General features: G+C 39.5%; 2 protein-coding genes across 2 annotated transcripts; both read left to right on the plus strand.

The window, feature by feature from the left end:
- The first annotated feature begins 2245 nt into the window (after positions 1-2245).
- Positions 2246-4526, plus strand: LOC101308425 (NAC domain-containing protein 74-like). Its single transcript, XM_004308703.1, has 6 exons — positions 2246-2435; positions 2528-2826; positions 2957-3061; positions 3169-3399; positions 3717-4169; positions 4245-4526. Exons 1-6 carry the CDS (start codon positions 2246-2248, stop codon positions 4524-4526), a joined length of 1560 nt encoding a protein of 519 aa, XP_004308751.1.
- Positions 4527-5617: 1091 nt separating this feature from the next.
- On the plus strand, positions 5618-8211 carry LOC101301531. Its single transcript, XM_004307278.1, has 3 exons — positions 5618-6916; positions 7030-7263; positions 7374-8211. The coding sequence occupies exons 1-3, from the start codon at positions 6023-6025 to the stop codon at positions 7617-7619; spliced, it is 1374 nt and encodes a 457-aa protein (XP_004307326.1). The 5' UTR covers positions 5618-6022; the 3' UTR covers positions 7620-8211.
- Positions 8212-16227: the final 8016 nt, after the last annotated feature.

A 16227-nucleotide genomic window follows, 5' to 3' on the forward strand; every position in this document is an offset into this window, starting at 1 on the left:
GTAAAGCAGTCCATACGTACGACTGATCTATTTGTGTCTTGATCATTTAGGAATGTAGTGAGATGGTTAATCCCATCGGCATCGGCAACGACACCATGTTCCAGCTGCCTCGTGAATTTGATCTCGACCAAATCATCAATGACTGCAAGGAAGAGTATGGCGTTCCTCCCCGGCCTCATTGGATGCATGACTTCGTACAATGGAGGCCATGTATGTATAGTCCTAGCCTATGTTTATTACTTCTTTTCAGTTTCGATATTGCAGGAGTATCAAGATCCTATACACTAAGAAAATCAATGCCAAACATTGCAGGATATAAGATCGACTCTAGGCGAATTTGGTAGCAACATCATTTTCTCGAATGGACTAAGAGATCCTGTTGGTAGTGGAGGGTAAGAAAATGACTCTGAAACAACCATACAGGTTGTTTTATTAATATGAATATCACTAACCAAGTTTATCATTCTTATTTTGATTACACATATTTCAAGTTCAATGTGTACTGAACTAAATAGTTTAACCAAAACTGTTACCTCTTATATGACAGGGTGTTAAAGAACATATATATCAGACAATATCCTTGCCAGATAAGAGGCATATTTGGTTACACGGTTATACCAAGATATATAGAAAGCGTTTTATATATGGATTAAAACATATATAAGGTTTACAAACATATAAGAGAGACACAATTTCTTGTATAAGGTTTACAAACATATATGTTTTTGCAGGAACTCATTGTATGGATATAGTCATATAGATATCGCCTAACCTGACGATCCGGCGTGGCTGGTCGATCAACGCAGAACTGAGGTCGAAATCATCAAAAGATGGATTGCTACATACTATGATGAACTCAAAGATTTGAAGTGAAAGATCTAGTATAAGCTAACCAAGTTTTTTGAAGACATATAATTATGGCGATTCTAGCGATTCTGCTACGGTTTGCTAGGTTTCTTTTTTTCATTTCTCCGTGGCATCCAATCAATCACAGATTGCCAAACTCAGTGACTCATTTTTCTTTATCTCAATCCCTTATTTGATGTTCTCTTCACATTTACGCATGTTATTCCCTTTTTACAATCCACACATTCTTACTCCATTTTTTTTATAAGAAACTGTCTAAAATGTCCCTATTTTAGACAACTTGAAGAGATTAAAACTTGGATAATTTATACATTTTCTTATAAAAAATGAGGTATGGGTGTGTGAATTGTAAAAAGAGGTGTGTAAATTTCACTCTCCTATATATTGGTATTAGGGTTTTCCCCTAGTGATCTGTCCGTAATTTTACCCTATTGGTAATTAATTATACCAACCATTGAGTACGTTCATGCATATTGCCATCTAAGTGAAAGCGAAACCAAGAAGAGAGCAGTTCCAACTTGTTCAGACCAAAAAAGAAAAAGAAAAAAAAGAGAGTAGTTCCAACTTGCAATATTTTGCAAGTCTACTGCATAAAGTAGGAAGTTACCTTCAATCCAAGTAGAATTAAAATTTGTTTAGTCTTTGTGGTTTGAAGTCAAACATCTGTTTAGTCCTTGTGGTTTTATTTTAATCTGAATAGTCCTTAAAATCAGGATTTTTCATCTAAATAGTCCTTATGGTTTTATTTTAATCTGAATAGTTCTTAAAGTCATAATTTTTCATTCAAATAGTATTTCCGACAATTTTCTCAGTTAAAGGTCATAAGGACTATTTAGATGAAAAATCATAACTTTAAAGACTATTCAGATTAAAATAAAATTATAAGGACTATTTGGATGAAAAATCATTACTTTAAAGACTATTCAGATTAAAATGAAATTATAAGGATTAAACAGATGTCAATTTCAAATCACGAAGATAATGTATACAGTTGAAGTGACATATGAGAAAAAATTTCAATGATTAATATTACCGATTAGAAACTTAGAATAGAATAATGAGGACCCGACTCCTTCGCGAGGAAGGTCTTAGAGTCTTGACTACTTGTGAAGCAAGGTCGAGATCCTATTGGACATCTCCATCCTCCTATCACAATCTCTGCAACAAATCCATGCACTTTTAAATGGAAAAAGTCGGTCGTTTTCAAAAAGAAAAAGTTGGAGATTCTCCACTATCTCATCTAAACTTGGTAGAGGGGTTTAGTCGCAACAGACAAAGATGACTCATAGTATGACTTGTCGGGTTTTCGTGAAGTTTCAGACACCATATACCTTCACTCTTCTCCCCTGTTTCTCAGAGCTCACATGCAAACACAGAGATGACAACAAATAGGAGCAGAGACGAAACGACGCCGCTTTCATTGCCGGTAGGCTTCAAGTTCCATCCCACGGAAGAAGAGCTAGTGAATTACTATTTGAAGAAGAAGATTCACGGCGGAAATGTGTCAGAGATCAACCAAATCATCCCTTTCATCGAACTCTGTGAACACAAGCCGGCTGAGCTTCCCGGTAACTAAAGACTCAACCTTTCAGAGTTTTGATCACTACCCTTTTGTGAATATGATGCATTATGAACTGAGTTTTTGGGTTTTGGGTTTCAGGTTTGTTGGGGACCAGTGCGACAGAGGATCATGACATGGAGTGGTTCTTCTTCACAAGAAATGCTTACAAGTACAACAAAAGCTGTCGATCGAATCGGAGCACGAAGAAGGGGTTCTGGAAGATCACAGGCAAGGAGCGTGGGATTAAGGCTCGGCATTCCAAAGCTGTGATTGGGAAGAAGAGGACTCTGACTTTTTACCAGGGTCGTGGGGAAGCCAAGAAGAAGAAGACCGACTGGGTCATTCATGAGTACTATCTTCCTCGAAATGAAGTTGTTTCCTGTTCGAAGCAGACAAAGGTGAAGCTCTATATCTCTTTCTCAGTTTTCTGTGATTTTGCTATGTTTAGGGGATTGAGAGTTTAGTATGTCAAAGATACTAGTGATGTTACGAATGATTAACCATGACCTTACCGAAAACTTAATGCAGGGAGACTTTGTTATCTGTCGATTGAAGAACAAAGCAGATAAGAAGGATTCTTCAGTTAGTAATGAAGGGGAACCGGGTAGAGGCGATGATGGAATGAATCAAGAGGTAAGAACCAATATGTTCTTTGTTGTCTTGATATGGAGGATGAGAAGTATTGATGAAATTAAAATGTTGCTGGCTTGTAATTTTAAATGCTGATTTTATGGACGCAGGGAAATGGTGAGTTGCTAATTCATCAACCTCAGCCTCTGGATGACTGCTGCTCGTCAGCACTGTCGTCACCGGCATCCCAAGAGCTGGAAGCTGTTCTGCAAACCAATGGAACCAGTGGTGATTGTCATGAGTTGCAATCACAGTTGGGTGATAGTGAGTCTTGTCTTCTAGACAGGAATGAAGTTTCAACCTGTGATGAGGATGAGACTGTGTCTGATGTGTATCCACAGGTGAGGATGAACATGCTTTCTGTTAAGAAATTCGGCTATAATTGTATTTTTACGAGTCCCAAAAACTATAGCAAAACCTGAGACACAAAACATGAATATAAACAGAAGTTGTTGATTCTCATGTTACAAGATGATCTTTCCAACCACTGATGTTATAATCGATCTGCGTGTTTACTAGATTAGGCTGTGAAATGTAGTTGTAGATGTAATCGATCACATCCTCTTTGAAGTTTGCCCTTTGAACACCCTTATACCAACTCTATCCACATAGGGGTATGTATATATGAACTAATGCTTGCTCTTTTGCGATTGTTTAGCTTCGTGATCCACCAGAAGAAAATCTGGATTCACTCTTGTGTGCACTTCAGCCACAAGATTACCACCCTCCCATACTGCAGTCACCAATATACACAAAGCCGGGAAATGTTGCACATCCACTTCAGCCACAGAATGACCAGCCCTCGGTAATATTACAGTCACCAATATACACAAAGCCACACCACCCTCCCATACTGCAGTCACCAATATACACAAAGCCGGGAAATATTACACATCCACTTCAGCCACAGAATTACCAGCCCTCGGTAATATTGCAGTCACCAATATACACAAAGCAGGGAAATGTTTCAGATGCCAGTCTCTACTATGGTGAATGCAATAATTGGCAATCTGAATCTACGAAAACAATTTCAACCGATAAAGTTGACATACCAGTTAGACATGTCATGTCTAATTTTGAGAATCAAGCTCCAGATTATAGGAGTCCAGAGGTGAGAAGTATGCTAGATGAATTTTTATCTCAACCAAGTATGTTCAAGGACCGAACTCAATACTTGTTTATGCAGGTGCCTCATCCTCAAACCGAAGTCAATCTGGGATCAGCGGTCCATCCATTCCAGCCGCAAGATTCCACAGTACAGCCACTAATGTACATAAAATTTGGAGATGCTCTACATAATATCGACTGCAATGAGTTGCAATCTTCGTTTGGTGATAATAACTTTTCTTTCACAAAGTTCTTGAATATAAATTCTGCTTACCAGGATTATTACTCGTCTGACCAAACAGCACAGACTCCTTTCAAAGACTCCTGCCAAAATCACTGGGAAGGGTCTACCATGGGATAGTGGAGTAAGCACCGATACAAACACTGAAGTAGCCCAAGGATGGGTACAATATTCATCTGCATTAGCTATTGGAACTACCCTCCAATGTAGCTCAGGAACCACAAGATTTCTAATACTATCCTGCAACGAGATACGACAGTCTCATAACAGTAAGTTTTTGGCGGTATTGATGGTTTTCCCCTCCCACTTAGATTGTTAGCAGAATGGTCTGGAGCTCGTTCTTGATTGGGAAGAGATTTGTCACTAAACCAATAGCTAGCTAGTTGGGTTATTGGTTAAGTAGTAGTTACATGCTTACAGTTACTGAAATTGTAGTAGTTAGTTGGTTGATGTAGTAGTAGTAAGTCAGTAACTACTGTGTATGATTATTATGGCTTGAATCCTTTCAAGTAATTTATGAAATTTAAGGGGATCTTGTGTACTGAAATCTCCAATTGTCTGTTGATGGCTCAAATAGCAAAGACAACGAAATCACTGCAAGACTGGGTTTGGGGATTTGGGTATGTGCCATGGCTGCTAATGCAGAACAAAGTAAGCTGAAGGAAAGATAAAATTTTGAATTAGAGTTAAGCAGAACTGTTGCCTTTGAACCACAAAGCTAGAAAATGATCAGCAACATTGATTTAGGATGGTGTTTTAGACCTCTCTTACTGCTCCACTGTTGGAATAAAGCATCCAGATTCCAGACTGAAATGATTGATGGTTTTAATCCAATTGTGCTCAATAGCCAAACAAACTGCCTCCACCTCTAAGCTCATAATATGAAGCATCGTTATTTTTCTTTTGTGAAGAAAAAAAAACGTGAGAAATAATAAAGAACACCAAAGTACATGTGATTTTATATTCTTTTGGAAATTATATACTACATAAAATTCACACTGAAAATATGAACTACCTAAGAATCAGCAATGGAACATTTAGAAAGGCTCCATCATGATCCTGAATATAACTTTGATCCAGTGGATCAGACTCTAGAATGTTCCCACCAAAAATTTCTCCAATTTGTTTGGCCAATGTTTCTGAATGTTCCAAGAAAAAAGAAAAAGGCGGGTGGGACCTGAACTTCCAAGAGGGAGTTGGGATAAAACCAGATTCCCTCAAAAAAGAAAATGTAAAAATTACCCAATGATCCAAAGCCTTTCTCATCCCACTCACTCTTTGAGGTGAGCTTGCTGGGGAAGATCACTGACTTTGACTATATATTACCCCCTCACTCTCTCCTCAGCACTTTCCCTCTTTCAGAGCTAAACACAACAGTGATCAAGATCAGCTAGATTGAGGGAGAGAGATGAGCTACGGTCCAGTTCCAAAGGGTCTCCGGTTCATGCCCTCCGATGAGGTGCTGCTGAGTCACTACTTGCAGAAGAAGAATCAGCGCGAGGACCCCGAGATCACGGCCATCATCCCTGAGATTGATATGACCAAGCACGAGCCTCGCGACTTGCCCGGTAATCCAACCTAGTCATGTATTCCGGACTCTATATACCAAAGTTTTTATGTACTGTACATGTGCGTCTAGATTTACCGAAGTTCAAAGTATGAGCCTTGATTTAGAGCCATTCAACACAACTATGTATGTATGTACGTGCATGTGTTTTTGGTCAAGACTTGAGTATTGGTTTGTGATTTTTGCAGCACTGGTGTTCGCAAGGGCGGAGAATCTGAACAAGGAGTGGTTCGCAGACTCTCCGGACATGGAGTGGTACTTCTTCAGTCCTATAGTTTTGAAGCACAGCAACAGCAAAAGCAAAAGCACTAAGATCAACAGGACTACGAAGGAAGGCTCCTGGAAGAAGCAAGGCAACGATCGAAGGATCACTGGGGCCTGTTCTGATAAGCAGATAGGGGGGAGGAGGATCTTGACCTTCTACCTTTCGAATAAACAGAAGACCGACTGGGTTATTCACGAGTTTTATCTCACTAAGGCCGATTCTGATGAGCAGATCGGCGACTTTGTTCTATGCCGCTTGAAGGACAACCGCTTGAAGAAGTCGGGCAAGTCTGATCAAGCATTCAGCTGTAAGCTGGGAAATGTTGTTGTGATTCCCAAAGGCAATGATGATGAAGCTAAAGCTGAACATGGGGGAGGTAGCCGTAGTATGGTCTCAAATGTTGAAAGTCCAGCATCCAAACAGCTGGAAGATGTTCTTCCGATTCCCTATGGCAATGATGATGACGCTGAACATGGTGGTGGTAGCTGCCTCAACGTCCCTGGTATGCTTACAAAAGCAGAAGAATACCAAGGATTCAATGCACTACAAGATGCTGTTTTTGAATCTAATGGCAATGAGCAAGAATTTGGAGGCTCACAAACTGGTCCTTGTTATATAGATAAGAATGATCGTTCGGTCTCCATTGAAGGTCAACCTGATTCTGAGATGGTTAAAGAGGTGAGAACAAACATGCTTTTCAATTTCTGCCATTCAATTTCCGATATGAAGCACAAGAAGTATATTGGAAATGTTACCTAACAATATCTTGTTTGTGATTCTTGATCCAACAGCTACTTCACAAGGCAGTAGATCTGGCCTTACCCCATCCACCTCCGTCAACTCAACTGCAGTCACCAATATACACAAAGCTGGGCACCAACAATTTCCTTGATGATGAATGTCATAAGAGGAAAAATCCATTTGGGGATAGTGAGCCTTTTCTTACGAAGAAGAATCATACTGATGAAGTAGATAGCAACACTTCATCTAATTCTGAAAATCAAGCTACAGCTGCGATTCCAGAGGTTAGAATAAGCATATGCTCTATAACCTTTCTTATTTCAATTTCTAAATATGCAGCAGCACAAGAAGTGTATCCAGACTCAACTATTTATTTCTGTGGTTGTTAATTCAGGGATGTTCTCAACCAGGAGGAAATCTGGGGTCTGATTTGTTTATGTCACAGACACTACCATCAATAAACAGAGAACCGAGAGATCTTCCCCATGACAATAATTTTATTGAATGGAATGATTTGCCATCTATAATAGAAGGCTTTGAGTTATCTCTCGCGAATTTCTCACATACATTTATTGATCAAGGTATCAGTGATGACATAAACATTGAAGGCGCCTCTGCATATGGTTGGAGTGCCATCTGAAAAAATCTACCCTTTTCTGAATGCGATGAGTCCAGGCAAATATAGATGTCTGTTCTCACAAGCAGTTCCTCAGAGGTGGAACTTTCTCTGTTAACATTACTACCCATATCCGTTGCTGAAATCGTCTTGTCAATATTAGTAGTTTAGTAACCCATATTCCTTCCTCTGATCAAACATCGTGTCCACAGTAGTACTGGTATTTGTTCCTCGTATCCATAGTTTTCAAATGTCCTAAAACAAGGACAGAAGTATCCGTATCCATTTTTTCATCTCCGTTGGTGAATCCTCAAAATCACCTATAGTTATTCCTCAAGCAGATAGTCTGCAATTAGTATGTCCCTTAGATCGAAGGGCATGCAAAACATCAATATCGATCATCCAATATTGATGAAAATCAGAATTTGAAATGGAGGTGCTCCTAGCAGAATCCGACTGCAGATCAGCATCACAAGCCAAGGTGAGATAATCAATATATGAAAACACTAAAGAACCCTTTCTTTCTTGCATTAAATAAAATTGTATACTGAAGCTTTGAGGTTATTTGCTACATTCCTTGACTACTGGTTTATGTTTACAGGTCGGTGAAGATGCAGAGGCCTTATATTGCTGTTTATCTTTCCAAAAGAAACTGCGTGTCCTGAAAGCAGACAACAGTTCGGAGCTGGCAGCAATTTAGAGGATTCTTTCATTTTCCAGGAAGCATCTCCTTTCAATCCGTAGAACATACGGACTGAATTCACAGTTCTGGCCTACGAGGCCAAGCACAACTTTTGTATGGCTGCTAATCTGGCAGCATTACATAGAAGAAAGAAGAAAAAAACTGCAGCCACGGCTGCTGAAGTCTAGAAGACATGAATGATAATCAGTCAGCAGAAACCTGTCTGGTTATTAAAAAAGGAAGTTTTGGAGTAGCCTAAGAGGCTATGGGCAAAACAACTGCTGCATAGTCGGCAATCTGAAAGTTGAATTACATAGCAGCTCGAGAAAGGCTGCTGGAGTCTTGAAGACATCGTTAATAGCCAGACAGCAGCATTCTGTCTGGTTATTAATAAAGAAAGAGTTTTGGGCTCCATCCTTTAATGGAGTGGGAGTTACTATAATTTCCTATATGTATGAATACTATTACAGGAGGGAGAGGCCTTAAGAGTTAAGACTAAGAGTCTGACCCATGCCTACAACCAAAAACTGTATTGATGTTCATATTTCTCTTGTTTGTATTACCCTAATGTTATTGTACATTTTGTTCAATATGAAGCTTTATTTTTCAATGGTATTTTGTTTATTATATTCCCTCTTTTGTATTTGAACTCGCAACGTATACAGGTTTCTAATCCCTCAGTTTCCAACAGAAAACGGGCCATTTCATTTAGTCTAAGACCAAGTTTAATTATCACCAAATCTTTGGTTTACCATTTTTTAGAGTGCTACTTGAACTCTTGTGGTACGTTTGTTTCCCCGGATTGTCTTAGCATTTCTACCATAACACAGGACTGCTGTGACTCAGGCTTATTCTTTACTAAGCCTGACTCATGTTTGGTTGGAATCCATCAACAACAAAACAGAGCTGAATCACTACAGAAAACTAAAGAAACCAGATCAATTTCCAAATCAAATCCACACTTTTGATCAATTTCCTCTATATGAACAAATCCTCATTCCTTTGGGGATTGGAGGAGAAGAAAAACAAAGAGGAAGAGGAAGAACAAGAAGGAAAGAAACCATTATCAAATTCATGAATCCAAATTAATATATCAGAAATCGGGGAGGAATTCTACACAAATTCATGAATCCAAATTAATATATCTCAAAGTCGTTTACATGAAATCATAACAGAATATGCATCTCAAATTCTCAATGCACAACGAATAACCAGTAGTAATATCTACACAACTAAAAACAACATACCCGAAAAGGAAGATGATGAACTGCAAGCCTTCAAACCCAGATAGGATTTTGGCTCTAACCATAGAACCCAGAAGAAATCAATCTTTCGTCAAAACCCAGATATATTGTCGAACAGACCTTCTAGCCCCAAATCAATTCGCTCATGTAGATATATTGTCGACCATGATCGGGCAGCTTAGGGCCCGGCCGTGGCTTGGCCACAGAGGGCGGCGATGGGTGGGAGGTGACAGGCGATGCAGACGAGAAGAAATTGCTGGTAAGGAGGTGAGAGGCGATGCAGACGAGAAGAATTTGGTTTCTGCGTTTTAGTCCTTCCACAGTCCCATGCTTTTTTGGGGGTTTGTGTTAGAAGGTGTGGTGGTGGGCCCAAGGCTTGTGTAACTTCATTTAATTGAGTCGTTGTCTGTAACAAACATGGGACAAGTCTTATCTGTTTGGGTAAGCAGTCCAGTCCTCCCTTAATCCCGGGAAACAAACGTACCATCGAAGGCTTATGATTATTATTATTTTTTTTTCTTGAGAAGACGAAATTGTATTCGAGTAATTTTAAATACACACTCCATAATCTCTTAATACATATTTGTATTAATTTATGTTTTACATCAAATATTTTAGACATGTTTAATGACTAAAACAGACATCTATTATTAAAAAATAAAATGAAATCACAATTAGAAGTCTCGATGAAGGTGGCCAGAGTTTTTGGTGTCAGATTGCCGGTTTTGGTGGCGTCGATGAATGAACCCTCTGGTTGGAATCTAGCTTGGAGAACTTTGTTTCCAGAAGCCGATAAGACGAGATCGCTAGCTGCTCTAGATTCAAATCAAAATATTGCGACCCGGTCTCAGCCGAGTCCGAGTCGGGTCAAAGGAGGTGGCACTGAAGCTGGTTGGACTCTGTCGGTGGGTGTGGTGCGAGTCTCTGCCTCCCAAGGCTGCGCTAGGACTTGGATCTAGACCCAAACCTTTGGGCCAATGTCGGGTTTCAGGCTAGGTGAGGTGCATGTGATGACTAGTATCGTCCAAATCAGAGGTGGCAGAGCCACCTTGGCTAGCATCAACGTCGGTGAAGATTGTTGGCAAGGAACAATTCATATTTGCTAGGGTTTGGGACTAGGCTTGGGTTCTTGGGCCTGAGTCTAACCTCAAGCCCAATGCTGCTAGGTCTGATTTTAAAGCATCAGAATAGATAACCTGTAGTGTGTTATGCCCTAACACTCCTCCAAGCCCTAATACAAAAGGAAAAAAGAGCGTTCAGTAAGTGTTAGTGCATTGATAGCTAGCTTGGCAGACTGTGCGAGCTAGCTGCAGGTAGATGGTTTCATAAAACTTGGAGACCGTAATTGAGCATCTTGGCTCTGATTTTGTGTTTCTCTGGTATCTTGTTTATATCTAGTTTAATCCTCTGCTAATCTTACTTATTGCTAAGCTCACTTGAATAATTAAGTAAGCTAATTGTCTAATGTAATGGTGCTTTGATATCATTCTGGCCTAAGTTTATTAATAAATTTTCTGGGGCTGCTGCCCTTTTTTCTCTTCAAAAAAAAAAACCATCGAAACAACTACTTCTTTCCTAAACTTGACTCTTCTCCACAATTCATAGTTTCATACGACAAAAAAAAAAAAAAAAAAACAACAAACAAAAAAAAACTCTTTTAGAATTCATGACCCGAATTTCGACTGCTACCAAATAATCACATATATTGTTCAATTAACATCGGTTCATTTAGGTTCTATCTTTTTTATCTTTTTCTTTTTTGTATAAGTTTTAGTTTTAATCTTGTAGACCATTTTGAAGTACTACATGTTCATCTTGACATGTTGTATTGAAAAAAGTAGGTATATATCTTTAATAGCTATACGTAAGAAGAGAGGTGGGATTTGCACGCGCCTCACACGTGCACCTCTCAAAAACTTTCTGAAAGCACTTTCTCCTCTTTATCTCGTCCGGCTGCGCCGTGGCACCGGTACCAGTTGATGGCCGAGCCGATGCACGTGGAGGGCGGCCGGACGGGAAGACAATTCATGGGTTATGTCTGTGGCTCGATTATGGGTTTTGAGCAGATCCGGTTCTTAACCGAAGCGAGTGTGTTCAGTTGCTGCATCGGAGGCGAAGGCGCGGCGGGAGGATAGATCGGGGGTGGAGCAAAGGAGGTCTTGTGCGGTTGAGGGTCGGTGGTCAAACTGGAGTTGGCGGTTCGAAGGTTTTGGAAGATCAGGACTTCTCGGGCTCCAGATCCGGATCTAGTTCCTGTCACGAAACTTGATGGTCGCTGGGTTGAGGGATGCTACAGTGGCTCGGTTGTGGTGGCAATACAATACCGACAGCGTGGCATCAGGTTCGACAAGGCGGCGACGTCACATTTGCGGCAGAAGGTCGAGAATGGGTGGTCTGCCATAGCTCATTGGGCCTGGACATACCCATTTTGGGCTAGTGGGTTTGGGCTTTGGCCTCATGATCAGTGGACTTGTGCCTGGGCCTGGGCCTTGGCCTGGGTCTGGGTTTGTGACCCTCATGAGGTACCTATGTTCAGTTGCTTTTTTATTTTCTGTTTTAAGTTAGTTTCGGCTCTAGTTTATGAGCTCATATCACCCTTGAGGTGCTTTTTTATCCCTCTGTGGATTATATTGGCTTTGTCCAGATCGGGAGGACTCGGTTCCTCATACCGATGTCAACCAATCTCAACTCTTTCCAGATACTTGGTCACCTAACACCAAAACAACTCGTCAATTACAATTGTGAACCGTCATGAGAGCTTGTGTGTCTGTACGCTTAAAGTGCAGTTTGGCACTTACCTATTGGATTATGGGTGCTTATGCGTGGGTTTATCACCCCCCATTTTCTTTGGTTCTGGTTCTGGTTCTTGGATATGGTTTTCGGTCTTCTCTCGGCAGCCTCAGCTTTATCATAGCTTTGGTTTAGATGGTGGATTGCATGATGTTGTTTTGAGGGAGTTCTTCCTCTTGGTCATGGGTTTCCATATGATTTGTGCATTGAGATTTGGTAAGCATCGGGTACTCGGGCAGCTATGCTCTGATTTAGCACTCCTCACTTACTCACAGTTGCTGGTGGCGATGGCGACGACAATGTCAGCGTGCATGGGTGGTGTGTGTGGTAGATTTGTTAGTATTGTTAGTATTGTTGTATTTATGTTTTTTGTTGTAGGACTTTCGGTCCATAGATTAGCGAGTTGTTGGTTTCCTTTTACTCTTTCTATGTTGATTGAGTTTGAGACTTATGCTCTTTCTTATTAGTTTTTCGGCCTTGCATTTGCAAGTTCTATAATTTAGGTTTTCCCCTTCATTAATATTATTCATTATTGTCAAAAAAAAATATATGTATGTTTAATAGCTAGTGACCTAGTGTACTTCTACTAGCCTACGAATTCCGAAAATTTAAAATGGTTGATATATTTTTTTGAATTCGAAATGATTGATATCGCATCGAAGATTTGGAGTTTGTGTAATAATAGTCTTTTGATTAAAAATTTGACGATGCAAAGAAAAAATTTCTAGCAGAAAATAGAAAAAAAATACATAAAAAAGTTACCAAAATATATAGTAAATTTATAATAATTATACTAAATAACATATTATTTCTTAATTTTTGATATAAGGGTATTATAGGTAGTTTGAGATGTGTATTAAGTTTAATATCGAAATGAAAAACTAGATGAGGGGTGTATTAAACAATGAGTGTGTATTAAGAAATTAGGAGTGTGTATTAAGAAATTAGGAGTGTGTATTTAAAATTTCTGATTGTATTCATATGAAGAGAAAATTACATCACATGATAAAAATTACAATAAATAAGTACGGGAGAGTCAATAAAGACAATCCAGAACTAAAGATGAAAGCCAAGAAACAAAAGCACACATGCGCTACCTGTAACCTTCACTTGAGTACATACTTATAACCAAAACAAAAGAAATAGAAAATGTCATCACCTCTCCTCAAACCTAAATGAGGTGGCCTCATTAAAACATTATTTAGATAAAACCCTGGAGGTAGAGGGGGAAACAAAACTTAAACCGCGGAAAGAGTACCACCGACTAAATTGTGTTAAAAGCAAATATAGCTTTAAGGGTTATAACTAGAGGATTGAAATTTGCATATCTCGTTTTACAATCTACACTCCTTATTTCCTTTTATGGTAAAAGCTTTTACAAAAAGACAAAACACTTATGAGTAAAAATAAAAATTAAGTTAACAAGATAAAAGAATTAGTGGGGAGTGTAAATTTCAATTCCACAAAAAAAAAAAAAAAAAACAAGAAAGGAGACTTCCAATAATTAGGCCTCTTGAAGACCCGCCGCGCCGCTCTCAAAGCCCTAAGGGAGCCCAAGAAGACCATCGGCAGCCGCTGCGCCTCCTGCCAGCTCGTCTATGTCGGTCCAGGCACCAACACTAACACCAATATGGCACCGCTGCCGTCTAAATCATGGTCCAGTAGAAACATTCACGGAGGGTTAGGGTTTGAAAAGAAATTTAGGGAAGATGAGAGTTGCATAGAGAGATGGCGAGAGAGGAAGGAGAGGAGAAGAAAACAGGAGAAAAAAAATATGGCAAAGTAAAAACCAGTTTCAATAAATTAAAAAAAGTAGAATGGGCAAAATGACATCTCTGCCCTCTTTGGGGGGTTAGAAACTGATAAGTGGGTCATTCTTGTCTCTTTCACGTCAGATCATAACGTTACTTTTGGGTGTAATTTTGAATTTTGTCCGAGTTTGATAGATTTCAGAGTATAGGGGTCCACGTGATTGAAAAAAAAAAAATAGAGACACACACCTGATGAGTGACTTAAAGTTCAACATAGCACACTGAATTTAATCCTTTTATTAATATGAATATCACTAACCAAGTGATCATTCTTATTATTTTGATTACACATATTTCAAGTTCAATGTGTACTGAATTAACTAGTTAAACCAAAACTGTTACCTCTTATATGACAGGGTGTTAAAGAACATATCAGACAATATCCTTGCCGTTAAAACAAACAGCGGTATGTGTATCTCGCTCAAGTTCACTATTATTTTCAAAACGATTAAAGCCTGACCAGGCAAAAAGAGAACAATATAACAAGATAATAATTAGATTATACAAGATAAGAGGGCCTATTTGGTTACACGGTTATACCAAGATACGTAGAAAGCGTTTTATGGATTAAGTGATCAATATTTTTTTGACTCTCACCGGCTCGTTTCAAAATTTCTTGTATAAGGTTTACAAACATATATGGTTTTGCAGGAACTCATTGTATGGATATAGATAGCGCCTAACCTGACGATCCGGCGTGGCTGGTCAAAATCATCAAAAGATGGATTGCTACATACTATGATGAACTCAAAGATTTGAAGTGAAAGATCTAGTATAAGCTAACTTAGTGTTTTGAAATTTGGATGTGGACATGCATGCATGCACCAATTTTTGATGCGGCGTTTGGCCTAAGTTTAATTATCACCAAACTCTCTTTGGTTTACAAATTTTTATGTGCTACTTGAAGACATACAATTATGGCGATTCTAGTGATTCTGTTACGGTTTGCTAGGTTTCTTTTTTTCATTTTTCCCTGGCATCCAATCAATCACAGATTGCTAAACTCAGTGACTCATTTTTCTTTATCTCAATCCCTTATTTGATGTTCTCTTCACATTTACGCATATTATTTTTTGGTATTAGGGTTTTCGATCCCCTAGAGTTCTGTCCATAATTATACCCTATTGGTAATTAATTATTCCATCCACTGAGTACGTTCAATCTAAGTGAAAGCGAAACGAGGACGATAGTAGTTCCAACTTGTTCAGAACCAAAAAAAAAAAAAAAGGTACGTAGTTCCAAGTTTTCCTTCAGTCCAAATATGTATATATATATGACATATGAGATAAAGTTTGATAGACAAATTTTGAATTAAATTCAGTTTACCCCACTGTGTTTAGATGTGAATGCATGTTAGTCCATAATTAATTATGACAACTTTCCCACTAACAAAATTTTTAACTTTTTCTTTTTTTTCAAACCATATTACCCTTTATATTATCCTCTCTTCTATTTCTCTCCTCCATACCTTTTTTTTCTCTCTCGTCTGTTCCATGCCTCTCTCTCTAGATACCCAGCAAAATGTAGAGAGAGAAAGCTCCACCAATCAATTAACCATGGTGTCCTCCTATCAAAACACCAATAAAAGCCCTCCATTCCCTCCTCGCCGCAAAGCTCACCAACCTCACAATTCCACCTTCCTCCTCCTCCTCATCTCCGCCTCAAGACTTCGACTTCAACGATATCTTCGGCCCCCCAACCACCTCCAGTGACGCCGCGCCGCCGCCGTTGCTTGTCATCAATCCACAACCGCTCCCACTCCTTCATCGGCCCCTCCTCGCGCTTCACCCCCACCTCCTCCTCCTTCCTATGCCCCTTCGTCGCCGAATCTGACTCCGATGCAGACGAAAACGACGCTGGTTTAGATCTGGCCTGTATGAAGCGGCTCACTTGTGCTTGCTTTGCTCAAAGCTATTTTGGCCAGGGATGGCTGCCCCGGTAGATCTCAGAAGATGAAGTTCGTAGATCTTTTCGGAGATGAACCGGAGCTACTCGGTAGTGGTAGTGTGGTTCGGGATTCAAAGGTAATTCATTGTACCAGAGTAGAGATTTGATTTGGCTTATCGGATTAGAAATTCGACGATAAATTCTGGAATTGAGTTTGG

Source organism: Fragaria vesca, linkage group LG7, assembly GCF_000184155.1.
Source record: "Fragaria vesca subsp. vesca linkage group LG7, FraVesHawaii_1.0, whole genome shotgun sequence".
NCBI lineage: Eukaryota > Viridiplantae > Streptophyta > Magnoliopsida > Rosales > Rosaceae > Fragaria > Fragaria vesca.